The following is a 15,235-nucleotide window of genomic DNA, read 5'->3' on the forward strand; positions in this document are numbered from 1 at the left end:
TAATGCCCGCTCTGGTGTGAGCTAAAATCAAGGTCAGCCCCAGGGTCAGCTTCGTTGTCGGCTCAAATATATGCCAGCTCTAGCTGGAGCCGCCCGAATGCCATCTCTAATGCCCACTCCAGTCCCAGCTCCATTAGATGCCGGCTACAATGCCAGCTCAGATACATGCCGGCACCAGTGTCCGCTTCTCTGCAAGCTCCAGTGCCCGCTTCGCTTCCAGCTCCAGTACCAGCTCTGATGCCCGCTCCGGTGGCAGCTCCGGTACCCGCTCCAGTACCCGCTCTGGTACCAGCTCCGGTGCCAGCTCTAACCCTCACTCCTGTGCCCGCTCTTGTGCCCACCCCTGTTCCCGCTCATGTTCCTGCTCGTCTTCCCGCTCTTGTGTCCGCTCTGGTGACCGCTCGAGTGACTACTCCGGCGTTCGCCTCGATGCCAGCTCCTGTGCCAGCTCCAATGCCAGCTCCAGTGCCAGCTCTGATATATTCCAGCTCCCTTCACCGTTCCTCCACCATACTGGCACCTCCTCTTCCCCTCTTACTGGTCTTCGCTCTCCCTCTTCGCACTCCCCGCCAACTACTGTTCGTCTCTCTCGCCTATTCTGCTCATATTTGACTACTAAATAGCTATATTTATTATTTAATCATAAAGGGTTCCGTTGGTTGGGCTGGTCTCATAGGTAAGGTCAGGGTTAGGGTTTGGGCTTGGCAGGAAAATAGGCAGGGTAACGGCCCTGAGCAGGCAGGGTAACGCCCAAAAAAGATAGTGTAACGCCCAAAAAAGGTAGGGTTATGCACAAAAAAGGTAGGGTAACGGCTCAGAGCAGGCACGGCAACCGCACTAATCGGGTAGGGTAACCATCTCAAAATAGGCAGGGTAATAGAACAAAATCGGGCAGGGTAACTGCACCAAACACACGAATTTGATGTGTCGTGCTTACAAAACACCCCTGTCACTGTCCACCAATCAGATTATAGCAATCTCAGAAGAATTATATTCCGGTACATATTAGATACATTCTCATCAGAACAGCAAATTTAACAGTTATTGACGAACAAAACCTTTTGTATTATTTACAATCCTTCGATGGGTATGTATCAGGACAGCGAGTATATCAGAAATTCAAATTCTCATTTGTTACAATCGTTCATGAAGGTTTGAAAGGTATGAATATTTATTGGCACAGTAAAATACTGAAATTGATACTCAATGTATTTGATGGTTTGATTGGTATACCATGTTCTGGATCAATATTGAATAGATTGAATACTGCACTACGGTTTGCAAAATATCTTCTCCCAAAACACGAGGTTGCGGCTTTCCAATCCATTCGGAAATATATACAATCTATGCTCATATTCTGAACTTGAGAGTGAACAATATTCAGCACTTATCTCTAAAACTCATTGTTTTAATTGATAACAGTCTTTATAACATGTATCCTGATATTTTGTATTTTGTAAAAGGGTAGGAATTTGACGATGTCCGCAAGATAACATCTGTTCCACCTCACCTACCTATTAACAGTATGCGCCCAAATTCCCCCAAGCCTTTAGAATTAGGATTATGAATGCTTTTGATTGAGAATGTCATATTTGAGCTGACTGGCGATCAGTATAGCACTCAATTGCTTGAACGTTCTCAGTGTAACCCAATTCAGATCCTAAAACCTTGTCCGATTTCATAGATCGATTGAATAATATAGTAGGTTACAAAGGGTCGAATTGATCAGAAAACTTCTATGGATTTCTAGAAGTTTCCGTCGATTTTAAGGGTATGAGTTACTTGAGATTTGTGATTGCTAAGCTTTCTTTATGTATATTAAGGGGCTTTGCCCTCGATTCTATTCTTTTTCTCTCTCTTTTCTTCTCTTTCTTTTGGTACGCAAAGGCTTAGGTAATCTACGCTGGCTATTGCTATTCAAGTACTATTTTCTCTTCCTTTATAAGGAGGCCATCTCACTTCTCCGACCTTCCCACCGCTAGACCTAAACTACTGTAAGTTTCTCCAACCCCTCTCGCTCATTAACCTACCAGCCCCTATGACCATCTCCCGTACCCTGCGGAATACTCGCTACCCAACTCCCTAGTATTACGTTGCGTCGTAATCCGCACCAGACGCCATGTCCACCCTCAACCGACCTACATGGGTCTCATCTAACAAAATCGAGTAGTTTAACCATCAATACGAATAGAATACTGCTGCCCTGTTTGACCACCTCCCTACTATGTTTTAAAGCATCCGACACGAGAGGGATAGTGCTCGTACACTGCTCTCTGCCGTCCACAAAACCATTGGCTACCTGGAAGAGCAAGTAATACAGGTCAACCTTGACCTCAATGTTGACCACACCACCTCCGCCCCCAATGTTCCTATCCCCATTTTCGCTGCTACTGCATCAACCACTGTCTCCACCTTTGGGTCTGAAACTTTCCCTGAAAAGTTTGATGGCATCCGGACCAAAATCTCCGGATTCGTTACCCAACTCCGAATGAAGCACGAAGTCAACCATAATCGGTTCCGCAATGGGACAGCAAAGGTTATCCATGCGGTCAGCTGTTTGGAGGGAAGAGCCCTTGATCAGGTAATACAACTTGTTAACGCCAATCCTGCTGACTTCTTTTCCTCCGTCACCTTCTTTGTCACCCACATGAAAGGCTCATTTAGAGACCTAAATACCCAAAGTACCATCCACCGCCAACTCGTCCCCCTGAGGCAAGGCAAAGGAGACTTTGCCACCTGCTACTTGCAGTTCATCAGAAACATGTCCCACTTGCATTACAATAAAGGGGTCAAGATTGACGAATTGGCGGAAAGATTGTCTGACAACTTTAGAGACGTCATGACCTATCGAACGGACAGACCCAATATGGTGGAAGCATATGCGACCATGTCAATGACGATCGATAAAAACATGTGACTGACGTGCTATGATGAGGCACAACCGTGATTTGCTTTCGAATAGTGTAAATAAAGAGAGCGAGTTTTGATGATACTCGTTCAGAAAGAATAAAAGGGAGTTTGTATGTTTGAACGTTCTCAAGTCTAGAAAATTATAACTTTAAGGGGTCTTCTCTCTATTACAGATCCGTTGATGATGAGAGGCCAACCTGCGGGAACACTGAGTCCCTTATAGGAATACGGCGCATTTGCTCAAGTTCTTTTTCCGACTGACAGTCTGCCTATTGATAGTCAGGGGTACAGCAACTATTTTCTATCAGGGGAGAGGAGAGTAACTACGACACCTTGGATGAACTTCTGTCTGAGTCAAATCATTCAATTTGCAGAAATCTGTGGTTGGAATCTCAAGAACTATTGGAAACAGCCGACCAGATAATAATTGTTTATTCTAACTTTATTAGAACCGATTTGGGTGTTTGTAAACCGAAGTTTTGCTTTAGTAGCTTGAGTCGCACTCCCACTCCCCAAAGATACTCTGGAGCAAAACAGGAGCATTCCGGCAGTTTGACACTGCTGAGGTTAGTGTTGGGGATTAAAACGTGTTTTTGGAATTAGATTTTCCATTAACTCCGGGACACCGCCAGAATCATTTCTGTCGTGCTAAAGCATGGTCTTTCGGCATCGGTTGGAGATATATGAAACCTGAAAGATTCGACTCCCTAGGTAGGGAACTCCCATCCTGGGTTCCCTGTGCTATCAGCCATCTTTGTACTTCTGTTCCAGGCTTGCTCGGCCCCCTATTTTTGATTTGTAAGACTTCTTACTCATTGAGATCACTGTCCTCTATACCAATAAAGGTAGGAGCCTAACTGCCCTAATCTTCACGCGTCGATGAAGAACAAGCTGCTGTTACTTTGGGTCGATGGCTTCACTGATGGAATAGATTCTTTTGTAACAGCCTGATAGTGGCCTTGTTACATTACTCCCCTCTATTGTAGACTCGTATTGAGTCCACTGTAGTGTTACTGGAATATTAGGATTTGGCATAGAAGAAAAACTGTAGCTCTATTGGTGATTACGTATAAACTACATCTCTGTTTCTATCTCCATCAGAGAAAGAAAACTCTAACATGAAATGCCTTTTAAAAACAAAGAAAATGACATATTCTCCACTCTTGTCGTAGAACCTTCCGTTCCATTAGTGGAGATTTCGATGTTAGCAAGAATCTCTCTTTTTCCCTTATCTTTTTTACGCGGGTTTCCTCATGCTTCGGTTTTCTATCGTTTCTTGCATTGTTATCAGTAAAAAATTGTATCCGAACTCTGTCAGACTGATGAAAAACCTGGTACAGGAGAGTTGGTTTTTGTTCCCGGATTTCTTCTGGGATACAGAGCTATTTACGCCGTGTTTTGAGGATCCCTAGAGTTTCACCGTATTTTCCGAGGTTTTTGTGGGTATTTTTAATGAAATTCTTTCATGGCCTCGTCGGCACTTCCTTGCAGAATTTTGTATGGTTCTCAGGAGTCTTCCGAACGATAACCCTCCCAAACAATGCGATACTCTACAAACATTTTCTAATGCCCAGCCTGTTGCCATCAGCTATTAGCTATTTCTTGGAGAGCGTAACTGTATTCTCCTTCGACCTCATCTGGAGTAGGAGAGACTTCAGTGCGTTGAGGGTATCTCAGTCCCTGATAGGACTCCAGCAGAAATATTTGGAAGACATCATGAATGTTCCATTGAGAGGGAAGCTTCAGACTGTAGAACGCAACAACAAGTTTCTCATCAACCTCAAAGAGACATAGTTTCTTGTAGTCAAGCTTGCTTGAGGGTCGATCGGCAATCATATCGCGTCGGTCCATCATCACCTTATCCCCATCTTTAGGTTCTGGAGCTTTCATATGCTTCTGGTCATACCATTTCTTCTGCCGGGCCTGTGCCTGAAAAATATCAGTCCTCATAGTTTTCCAAAGAGCTTTCCACTTGAACTTTAGTACGGTACTGGAAACATTGGCATTGTCCAGCTTCCTTCTGCGCGAATACCAATCGGAATCAGGCTCGAACCCATAGTTCGCGTAGAACTGAGATACTTTAGTGGACCATTGGGTTGCCGTGTTGTAGGCGTACTGTGCAAGCGGCAGTAACCGTGCCCAATCGTCCTACTGGTAGGACCAAAAGTTTCTGAAATATTGCTCTAGCGTTTGATTTACCCTCTCAATTCACGTGTCAGCTTGAGGACGATATGCCGTAGACAGACAAAGGTTGACTCCGAGAAGCTTGATCAATGAATGCCAGAACTTGCTTTCGAGTCTGAAGTCCCGATCAGAAATGATTACTTCGGATAGTCCATGTAGTCGCCATATGTCTTGAAGGAATATATGCGAAAGTTCCTTGATTGTTGCCTCGGTCTTGAGCAGTATGAAGTAGGTAATTTTTGTAAAGCGTTTAATAATAAACGCGATACGGGTATAGGCTTCAGATTCTGGCAAACTAACGAAAAAGTCCATAGAAATGGAGCTGCAAGGAGTATTGGGGACCTCTAAATGTGGTAGCATCCTGTACTTTTCATGACTGGAGCTTTTATTGCTTTGACATGTATCGCAACTCCATACGTATTCTCCCATATCATTGTCCATCTTTGGGCAAAAGAAAAGTGTCCGAAGATGCTCTGCAGTTTTGAATTGACCCAAGTAGCTTGTGGGCTTCGAATCATGTAGGGCGCTCATGATTTTTGGTTTGAGCTCTCGGTGATTTGGGATGTAGCATCTTTTCTTCTAAAAGACATCACCGTGTCTCAAAGTTAGGTTTCAGTAGACTGTCTTACCGAAGGTGTGATCCACAGCCTCCTCCAAGGAGAATTACTCAGCGTCTGAAGCTGAATGAGGCCGGATTTTGTCCAGGAGCACCGGTGTGAGTTTGCAGACCTGAGGTGACTTTGGGCGTTAAGATTTGATCGTAACGGTTGATGGTTGTACAGAAACCATTGTGCTAGGGCAACTCAGGACAGGATTCTTCGGTTGGGCGAGAACCGTGGGCGTACAATTCCCGATTCCGTTGCAATACGTTGGGCAAAGCGAATAGAATCCATCAGCATCGTCAAGTATGTAGGTAAAAGGCAACATGATTGTGACATCTGGAGTGGAGGTAGTGGGTGGGGGCTGTTGATAGTTAGCTCGGGTAACCTAGTGCTAGGGGTAGATAGGGTTAACTGGGGTGACAGGCCAAACAAGGTTTAGCTAGTGTCAACTAGGGTTAACTATGGTTAGCTAGGGTTAGGTAGGGTTAACTAGGGTTACAGGCCAAACAAGGTTTAGCTAGTGTCAACTGGGGTTAACTAGGGTTACCTAGGGTTAGGTAGGGTTAACTAGGGTTACAGGCCAAACTAAGGTTAACTCTAGTAGTGGAATGTCGGACAGGATTTTGAGGTTGCCCGGGAACCGTCGCCCCACAATTCCGGGCTCCGTGGCTATGGGTCGAACAGGATGACCCGAGTCCATTCCCATCATCAGGTATGGACGTACAGGGGGTCGTGGTCGTGATTGCGGGGGCGGAGGTAGTGGTTGGGGGCGGTTGAGTAGGGTAACTCACTGTAAGTCTTGGCAACCCGTCCTGGTTCACTCCATCACCGACACTCACAACAATCGACAACTGCACCGTACCGAGCGTGCCTTCTCTATCCTACAATCATGACGGCGTTCAAAACTGAATCATGCCGTGTTTCCCCATCTTGTGGTTCGATGAAATACACGAATTTCGGATTCTGAACCCCGGGTTACCGCATTGGGCGAATCCCACTTCGACGCTCGTAACCCTAACCGCCAACAGCCAGGTACAAACCACCAACAAATACAGATTTATGTATTTCATTTCTGCCGAAAATTCTATTTTGCACACCCAACCGAACCAGATGGCAACGCTCGTAACCCTAACCGCCAACAGCCAGGTTTAAACCACCTCGTAATACAGATTCACGCATTTCATTTTGACCGAAAACCGTATTCTCTAACCCTAACCAAAATCCCACTTCAACGCTCGTAACCCTAACCACCCGCATCCAGGTTTAAACCACCACCAAATACAGATTTATGTATTTTGTTTTGACCGAGAATTGTATTTTGTATACCCAACTGAACCAGATTGCAACACTTGTAAACCTAAGCAGCAACGTACAGGTTCAAACCACGATCGAATACGCATCGATTCCTAATTCGGATTTCAATACCTGCAACCCAATATGTGAGTGACGATCCATGACCGACATTCCATATTGTGTATTGTTGCAGTCGAGTAGTGGAATGTCGGACAGGATTTTGAGGTTGCCCGGGAACCGTCGCCCCACAATTCCGGGCTCCGTGGCTATGGGTCGAACAGGATGACCCGAGTCCATTCCCATCATCAGGTATGCACGTACAGGGGGTCGTGGTCGTGATTGCGGGGGCGGAGGTGGTGGTTGGGGGCGGTTGAGTAGGGTAACTCACTGTGAGTCTTGGCAACCCGTCCTGGTTCACTCCATCACCGACACTCACAACAATCGACAACTGCACCGTACCGAGCGTGCCTTCTCTATCCTACAATCATGACGGCGTTCAAAACTGAATCATGCCGTGTTTCCCCATCTTGTGGTTGGTTGAAATACACGAATTTCGGATTCTGAACCCCGGGTTACCGCATTGGGCGAATCCCACTTCGACGCTCGTAACCCGAACCGCCAACAGCCAGGTACAAACCACCAACAAATACAGATTTATGTATTTCATTTCTGCCGAAAATTCTATTTTGCACACCCAACCGAACCAGATGGCAACGCTCGTAACCCTAACCGCCAACAGCCAGGTTTAAACCACCTCGTAATACAGATTCACGCATTTCATTTTGACCGAAAACCGTATTCTCTAACCCTCACCAAAATCCCACTTCAACGCTCGTAACCCTAACTACCCACATCCAGGTTCCAACCACCACCAAATACACATTCAAGTATTTCATTTTGACAGAAGATTGTATTTTGTGCACGTAACCAAACCAACTTTCAACGCTCCTAACCCTAACTACCCACATCCAGGTTTCGACCACCACCAAATACACTGTATTTCATTTTGACCGAACATTGTATTTTGTACCAATAGAATAACAACGACCTGAAGAAAAATAGATAGAAAAGTGTCACTTCAGTATTCTGTCCTACATTCTAATTCCGATACGTAACCATGAAGGTTGCAATTACCAGTCTTCGGGTTATATAGGATTATTGTTCTAGGCACTACTGAGCAATATTGAATCGCTGGATAGATATGCATATCTACTAGGACAATATGTAAAGCAAACACTAATGGTGAAATTGGTTACTACTGTTTGTGATAGCTTGAGAGGTATAATATCAATCAAAACAGAAACTGCATCACAGTTTGAAATTGAGATTTGTTGGTATGGTTTGCTATGATTCGATTTGTATGCACACTTGTTGTGACAGAATGTAAATCAGGAATACTAAATAAGATTTGTGAGAATTTTTGGCAATCGTTTGATACGTATGCATACAAATCGGAATGGCAAGTAAAGTGTATACCGATAAGAAACGCTTTCTGTATGATGGTTGAATACTAAATAGGAGTCGATACCTGTCAGGAAAATATTCGAATCAGTAATTAGCAGTGAACTTGGTTGATATCATTAATAATTGGTTCATACTTACTAGAGGTGCACCACCTCGCGACCGCGAGGTCCCCTTCTCTCCCACCTATGTGTAGTATCTAGGCACCTCCAGTAATTAGTTAATTTTGTCTTTGCCGTCTCATGTTCTGTTTTCCCGGCCATGTCACATAAATGCCTAAATCTAGCTCTGGAGATCTATTTCCGATTTTCAATGCCAGGTCCAGTGCCAGCTCTAATGCCCGCTCTGGTGTGAGCTAAAATCAAGGTCAGCCCCAGGGTCAGCTTCGTTGTCGGCTCAAATATATGCCAGCTCTAGCTGGAGCCGCCCGAATGCCATCTCTAATGCCCACTCCAGTCCCAGCTCCATTAGATGCCGGCTACAATGCCAGCTCAGATACATGCCGGCACCAGTGTCCGCTTCTCTGCAAGCTCCAGTGCCCGCTTCGCTTCCAGCTCCAGTACCAGCTCTGATGCCCGCTCCGGTGGCAGCTCCGGTACCCGCTCCAGTACCCGCTCTGGTACCAGCTCCGGTGCCAGCTCTAACCCTCACTCCTGTGCCCGCTCTTGTGCCCACCCCTGTTCCCGCTCATGTTCCTGCTCGTCTTCCCGCTCTTGTGTCCGCTCTGGTGACCGCTCGAGTGACTACTCCGGCGTTCGCCTCGATGCCAGCTCCTGTGCCAGCTCCAATGCCAGCTCCAGTGCCAGCTCTGATATATTCCAGCTCCCTTCACCGTTCCTCCACCATACTGGCACCTCCTCTTCCCCTCTTACTGGTCTTCGCTCTCCCTCTTCGCACTCCCCGCCAACTACTGTTCGTCTCTCTCGCCTATTCTGCTCATATTTGACTACTAAATAGCTATATTTATTATTTAATCATAAAGGGTTCCGTTGGTTGGGCTGGTCTCATAGGTAAGGTCAGGGTTAGGGTTTGGGCTTGGCAGGAAAATAGGCAGGGTAACGGCCCTGAGCAGGCAGGGTAACGCCCAAAAAAGATAGTGTAACGCCCAAAAAAGGTAGGGTTATGCACAAAAAAGGTAGGGTAACGGCTCAGAGCAGGCACGGCAACCGCACTAATCGGGCAGGGTAACCATCTCAAAATAGGCAGGGTAATAGAACAAAATTGGGCAGGGTAACTGCACCAAACACACGAATTTGATGTGTCGTGCTTACAAAACACCCCTGTCACTGTCCACCAATCAGATTATAGCAATCTCAGAAGAATTATATTCCGGTACATATTAGATACATTCTCATCAGAACAGCAAATTTAACAGTTATTGACGAACAAAACCTTTTGTATTATTTACAATCCTTCGATGGGTATGTATCAGGACAGCGAGTATATCAGAAATTCAAATTCTCATTTGTTACAATCGTTCATGAAGGTTTGAAAGGTATGAATATTTATTGGCACAGTAAAATACTGAAATTGATACTCAATGTATTTGATGGTTTGATTGGTATACCATGTTCTGGATCAATATTGAATAGATTGAATACTGCACTACGGTTTGCAAAATATCTTCTCCCAAAACACGAGGTTGCGGCTTTCCAATCCATTCGGAAATATATACAATCTATGCTCATATTCTGAACTTGAGAGTGAACAATATTCAGCACTTATCTCTAAAACTCATTGTTTTAATTGATAACAGTCTTTATAACATGTATCCTGATATTTTGTATTTTGTAAAAGGGTAGGAATTTGACGATGTCCGCAAGATAACATCTGTTCCACCTCACCTACCTATTAACAGTATGCGCCCAAATTCCCCCAAGCCTTTAGAATTAGGATTATGAATGCTTTTGATTGAGAATGTCATATTTGAGCTGACTGGCGATCAGTATAGCACTCAATTGCTTGAACGTTCTCAGTGTAACCCAATTCAGATCCTAAAACCTTGTCCGATTTCATAGATCGATTGAATAATATAGTAGGTTACAAAGGGTCGAATTGATCAGAAAACTTCTATGGATTTCTAGAAGTTTCCGTCGATTTTAAGGGTATGAGTTACTTGAGATTTGTGATTGCTAAGCTTTCTTTATGTATATTAAGGGGCTTTGCCCTCGATTCTATTCTTTTTCTCTCTCTTTTCTTCTCTTTCTTTTGGTACGCAAAGGCTTAGGTAATCTACGCTGGCTATTGCTATTCAAGTACTATTTTCTCTTCCTTTATAAGGAGGCCATCTCACTTCTCCGACCTTCCCACCGCTAGACCTAAACTACTGTAAGTTTCTCCAACCCCTCTCGCTCATTAACCTACCAGCCCCTATGACCATCTCCCGTACCCTGCGGAATACTCGCTACCCAACTCCCTAGTATTACGTTGCGTCGTAATCCGCACCAGACGCCATGTCCACCCTCAACCGACCTACATGGGTCTCATCTAACAAAATCGAGTAGTTTAACCATCAATACGAATAGAATACTGCTGCCCTGTTTGACCACCTCCCTACTATGTTTTAAAGCATCCGACACGAGAGGGATAGTGCTCGTACACTGCTCTCTGCCGTCCACAAAACCATTGGCTACCTGGAAGAGCAAGTAATACAGGTCAACCTTGACCTCAATGTTGACCACACCACCTCCGCCCCCAATGTTCCTATCCCCATTTTCGCTGCTACTGCATCAACCACTGTCTCCACCTTTGGGTCTGAAACTTTCCCTGAAAAGTTTGATGGCATCCGGACCAAAATCTCCGGATTCGTTACCCAACTCCGAATGAAGCACGAAGTCAACCATAATCGGTTCCGCAATGGGACAGCAAAGGTTATCCATGCGGTCAGCTGTTTGGAGGGAAGAGCCCTTGATCAGGTAATACAACTTGTTAACGCCAATCCTGCTGACTTCTTTTCCTCCGTCACCTTCTTTGTCACCCACATGAAAGGCTCATTTAGAGACCTAAATACCCAAAGTACCATCCACCGCCAACTCGTCCCCCTGAGGCAAGGCAAAGGAGACTTTGCCACCTGCTACTTGCAGTTCATCAGAAACATGTCCCACTTGCATTACAATAAAGGGGTCAAGATTGACGAATTGGCGGAAAGATTGTCTGACAACTTTAGAGACGTCATGACCTATCGAACGGACAGACCCAATATGGTGGAAGCATATGCGACCATGTCAATGACGATCGATAAAAACATGTGACTGACGTGCTATGATGAGGCACAACCGTGATTTGCTTTCGAATAGTGTAAATAAAGAGAGCGAGTTTTGATGATACTCGTTCAGAAAGAATAAAAGGGAGTTTGTATGTTTGAACGTTCTCAAGTCTAGAAAATTATAACTTTAAGGGGTCTTCTCTCTATTACAGATCCGTTGATGATGAGAGGCCAACCTGCGGGAACACTGAGTCCCTTATAGGAATACGGCGCATTTGCTCAAGTTCTTTTTCCGACTGACAGTCTGCCTATTGATAGTCAGGGGTACAGCAACTATTTTCTATCAGGGGAGAGGAGAGTAACTACGACACCTTGGATGAACTTCTGTCTGAGTCAAATCATTCAATTTGCAGAAATCTGTGGTTGGAATCTCAAGAACTATTGGAAACAGCCGACCAGATAATAATTGTTTATTCTAACTTTATTAGAACCGATTTGGGTGTTTGTAAACCGAAGTTTTGCTTTAGTAGCTTGAGTCGCACTCCCACTCCCCAAAGATACTCTGGAGCAAAACAGGAGCATTCCGGCAGTTTGACACTGCTGAGGTTAGTGTTGGGGATTAAAACGTGTTTTTGGAATTAGATTTTCCATTAACTCCGGGACACCGCCAGAATCATTTCTGTCGTGCTAAAGCATGGTCTTTCGGCATCGGTTGGAGATATATGAAACCTGAAAGATTCGACTCCCTAGGTAGGGAACTCCCATCCTGGGTTCCCTGTGCTATCAGCCATCTTTGTACTTCTGTTCCAGGCTTGCTCGGCCCCCTATTTTTGATTTGTAAGACTTCTTACTCATTGAGATCACTGTCCTCTATACCAATAAAGGTAGGAGCCTAACTGCCCTAATCTTCACGCGTCGATGAAGAACAAGCTGCTGTTACTTTGGGTCGATGGCTTCACTGATGGAATAGATTCTTTTGTAACAGCCTGATAGTGGCCTTGTTACATTACTCCCCTCTATTGTAGACTCGTATTGAGTCCACTGTAGTGTTACTGGAATATTAGGATTTGGCATAGAAGAAAAACTGTAGCTCTATTGGTGATTACGTATAAACTACATCTCTGTTTCTATCTCCATCAGAGAAAGAAAACTCTAACATGAAATGCCTTTTAAAAACAAAGAAAATGACATATTCTCCACTCTTGTCGTAGAACCTTCCGTTCCATTAGTGGAGATTTCGATGTTAGCAAGAATCTCTCTTTTTCCCTTATCTTTTTTACGCGGGTTTCCTCATGCTTCGGTTTTCTATCGTTTCTTGCATTGTTATCAGTAAAAAATTGTATCCGAACTCTGTCAGACTGATGAAAAACCTGGTACAGGAGAGTTGGTTTTTGTTCCCGGATTTCTTCTGGGATACAGAGCTATTTACGCCGTGTTTTGAGGATCCCTAGAGTTTCACCGTATTTTCCGAGGTTTTTGTGGGTATTTTTAATGAAATTCTTTCATGGCCTCGTCGGCACTTCCTTGCAGAATTTTGTATGGTTCTCAGGAGTCTTCCGAACGATAACCCTCCCAAACAATGCGATACTCTACAAACATTTTCTAATGCCCAGCCTGTTGCCATCAGCTATTAGCTATTTCTTGGAGAGCGTAACTGTATTCTCCTTCGACCTCATCTGGAGTAGGAGAGACTTCAGTGCGTTGAGGGTATCTCAGTCCCTGATAGGACTCCAGCAGAAATATTTGGAAGACATCATGAATGTTCCATTGAGAGGGAAGCTTCAGACTGTAGAACGCAACAACAAGTTTCTCATCAACCTCAAAGAGACATAGTTTCTTGTAGTCAAGCTTGCTTGAGGGTCGATCGGCAATCATATCGCGTCGGTCCATCATCACCTTATCCCCATCTTTAGGTTCTGGAGCTTTCATATGCTTCTGGTCATACCATTTCTTCTGCCGGGCCTGTGCCTGAAAAATATCAGTCCTCATAGTTTTCCAAAGAGCTTTCCACTTGAACTTTAGTACGGTACTGGAAACATTGGCATTGTCCAGCTTCCTTCTGCGCGAATGCCAATCGGAATCAGGCTCGAACCCATAGTTCGCGTAGAACTGAGATACTTTAGTGGACTATTGGGTTGCCGTTTTGTAGGCGTACTGTGCAAGCGGCAGTAACCCTGCCCAATCGTCCTACTGGTAGGACCAAAAGTTTCTGAAATATTGCTCTAGCGTTTGATTGACCCTCTCAGTTCACCTGTCAGCTTGAGGACGATATGCCGTAGACAGACAAAGGTTGACTCCGAGAAGCTTGATCAATGAATGCCAGAACTTGCTTTCGAATCTGAAGTCCCTATCAGAAATGAATACTTCGGATAGTCCATGTAGTCGGCATATTTCTTGAAGGAATATATGCGAAAGTTCCATGATTGTTGCCTCGGTCTTGAGCGGTATGAAGTAGGTGATTTTTGTAAAGCGTTCAACAATAACCCCGATACGGGTATAGGCTTCAGATTCTGGCAAACTAACGAAAAAGTCCATCGAGATGGAGCTGCAAGGAGTATTGGGGACCTCTAAATATGGTAGTATCCTGTGCTTTTCATGACTGGAGCTTTTATTGCTTTGACATGTATCGCAACTCCATACGTATTCTCCCATATCATTGTCCATCTTTGGGCAAAAGAACAGTGCCCGAAGATGCTCTGCAGTTTTGAATTGACCCATGTGGCTTGTGGGCTTCGAATCATGTAGGGCGCTCATGATTTTTGGTTTGAGCTCTCGGTGATTTGGGATGTAGCATCTTTTCTTCTAAAAGACATTACCGTGTCTCAAAGTTAGGTTTCGGTCTACTGTCTTACCGAAGGTGTGATCCACAGCCTCCTCCGAGGAGAATTACTTAGGGTCTGAAGCTGAATGAGGCCGGATTTTGTCCAGAAGCACCGGTGTGAGTTTGCAGACCTGAGGTGACTTTGGGCGTTAAGATTTGATCGTAACGGTTGGTGGTTGTACAGAAACCATTCTGCTAGGGCAACTTAGGACAGGATTGTTCGGTTGGGCGAGAACCGTACCCGTACAATTCCCGATTCCGTTGCTATCCGTTGGCCAAAACGAATAGAATACATCAGCATCGTCAGGTATGTGGGTAAAAGGCAACATGATTTTGATATCTGGAGCGGAGGTAGTGGGTGGGGGCTGTTGAGTGTTAGCTCGGGTAACCTAGTGCTAGGGGTAGATAGGGTTAACTGGGATGACAGGCCAAATAAGGGTTACAGGCCAAATCAGGGTTAACTAGGGTTAGCTAGGGTTAACTAGGGTTACGGGCCGAACTAGGGTTAGCTAGGGTTAACTAGGGTTACGGGCCGAACTAGGGTTAACTAGGATTAGCTAGGGTTACGGGCAGAACTAGGGTTAACTAGGGTTAGCTAGGGTTACGGGCAGAACTAGGGTTAACTAGGGTTAACTAGGGTTAGTTAGGGTTAGTTAGGGTTAGTTAGGGTTAGTTAGGGTTAGTTAGGGTTAGTTAGGGTTAGTTTAGGGTTAGTTAGGGTTAGTTAGGGTTAGTTAGGGTTAGTTAGGGTTAGTTAGG

General features: G+C 44.8%; 3 protein-coding genes across 3 annotated transcripts; 2 read left to right on the plus strand and 1 right to left on the minus strand.

The window, feature by feature from the left end:
* Positions 1–165: 165 nt before the first annotated feature.
* On the plus strand, positions 166–612 carry H6S33_012707 (uncharacterized protein; the record flags this gene model as incomplete). The annotated part of the gene is made up of 1 exon (XM_044844087.1): positions 166–612. The coding sequence occupies one exon, from the start codon at positions 166–168 to the stop codon at positions 610–612; it is 447 nt and encodes a 148-aa protein (XP_044695356.1).
* Positions 613–8,949: 8,337 nt separating this feature from the next.
* On the plus strand, positions 8,950–9,396 carry H6S33_012708 (uncharacterized protein; the record flags this gene model as incomplete). Its single annotated transcript, XM_044844088.1, has 1 exon — positions 8,950–9,396. The coding sequence occupies one exon, from the start codon at positions 8,950–8,952 to the stop codon at positions 9,394–9,396; it is 447 nt and encodes a 148-aa protein (XP_044695357.1).
* Positions 9,397–13,278: 3,882 nt separating this feature from the next.
* On the minus strand, positions 13,279–13,782 carry H6S33_012709 (uncharacterized protein; the record flags this gene model as incomplete). Its single annotated transcript, XM_044844089.1, has 1 exon — positions 13,279–13,782. A coding segment is annotated over one exon (504 nt), but the record flags the coding sequence as incomplete, so codon positions are not given.
* Between the last annotated feature and the right edge of the window lie 1,453 nt (positions 13,783–15,235).

The sequence above is a fragment of the Morchella sextelata genome (assembly GCF_020137385.1).
Source record: "Morchella sextelata strain SCLS chromosome Unknown scls_8, whole genome shotgun sequence".
In the NCBI taxonomy this organism is placed as follows: Eukaryota; Fungi; Ascomycota; class Pezizomycetes; order Pezizales; family Morchellaceae; genus Morchella; species Morchella sextelata.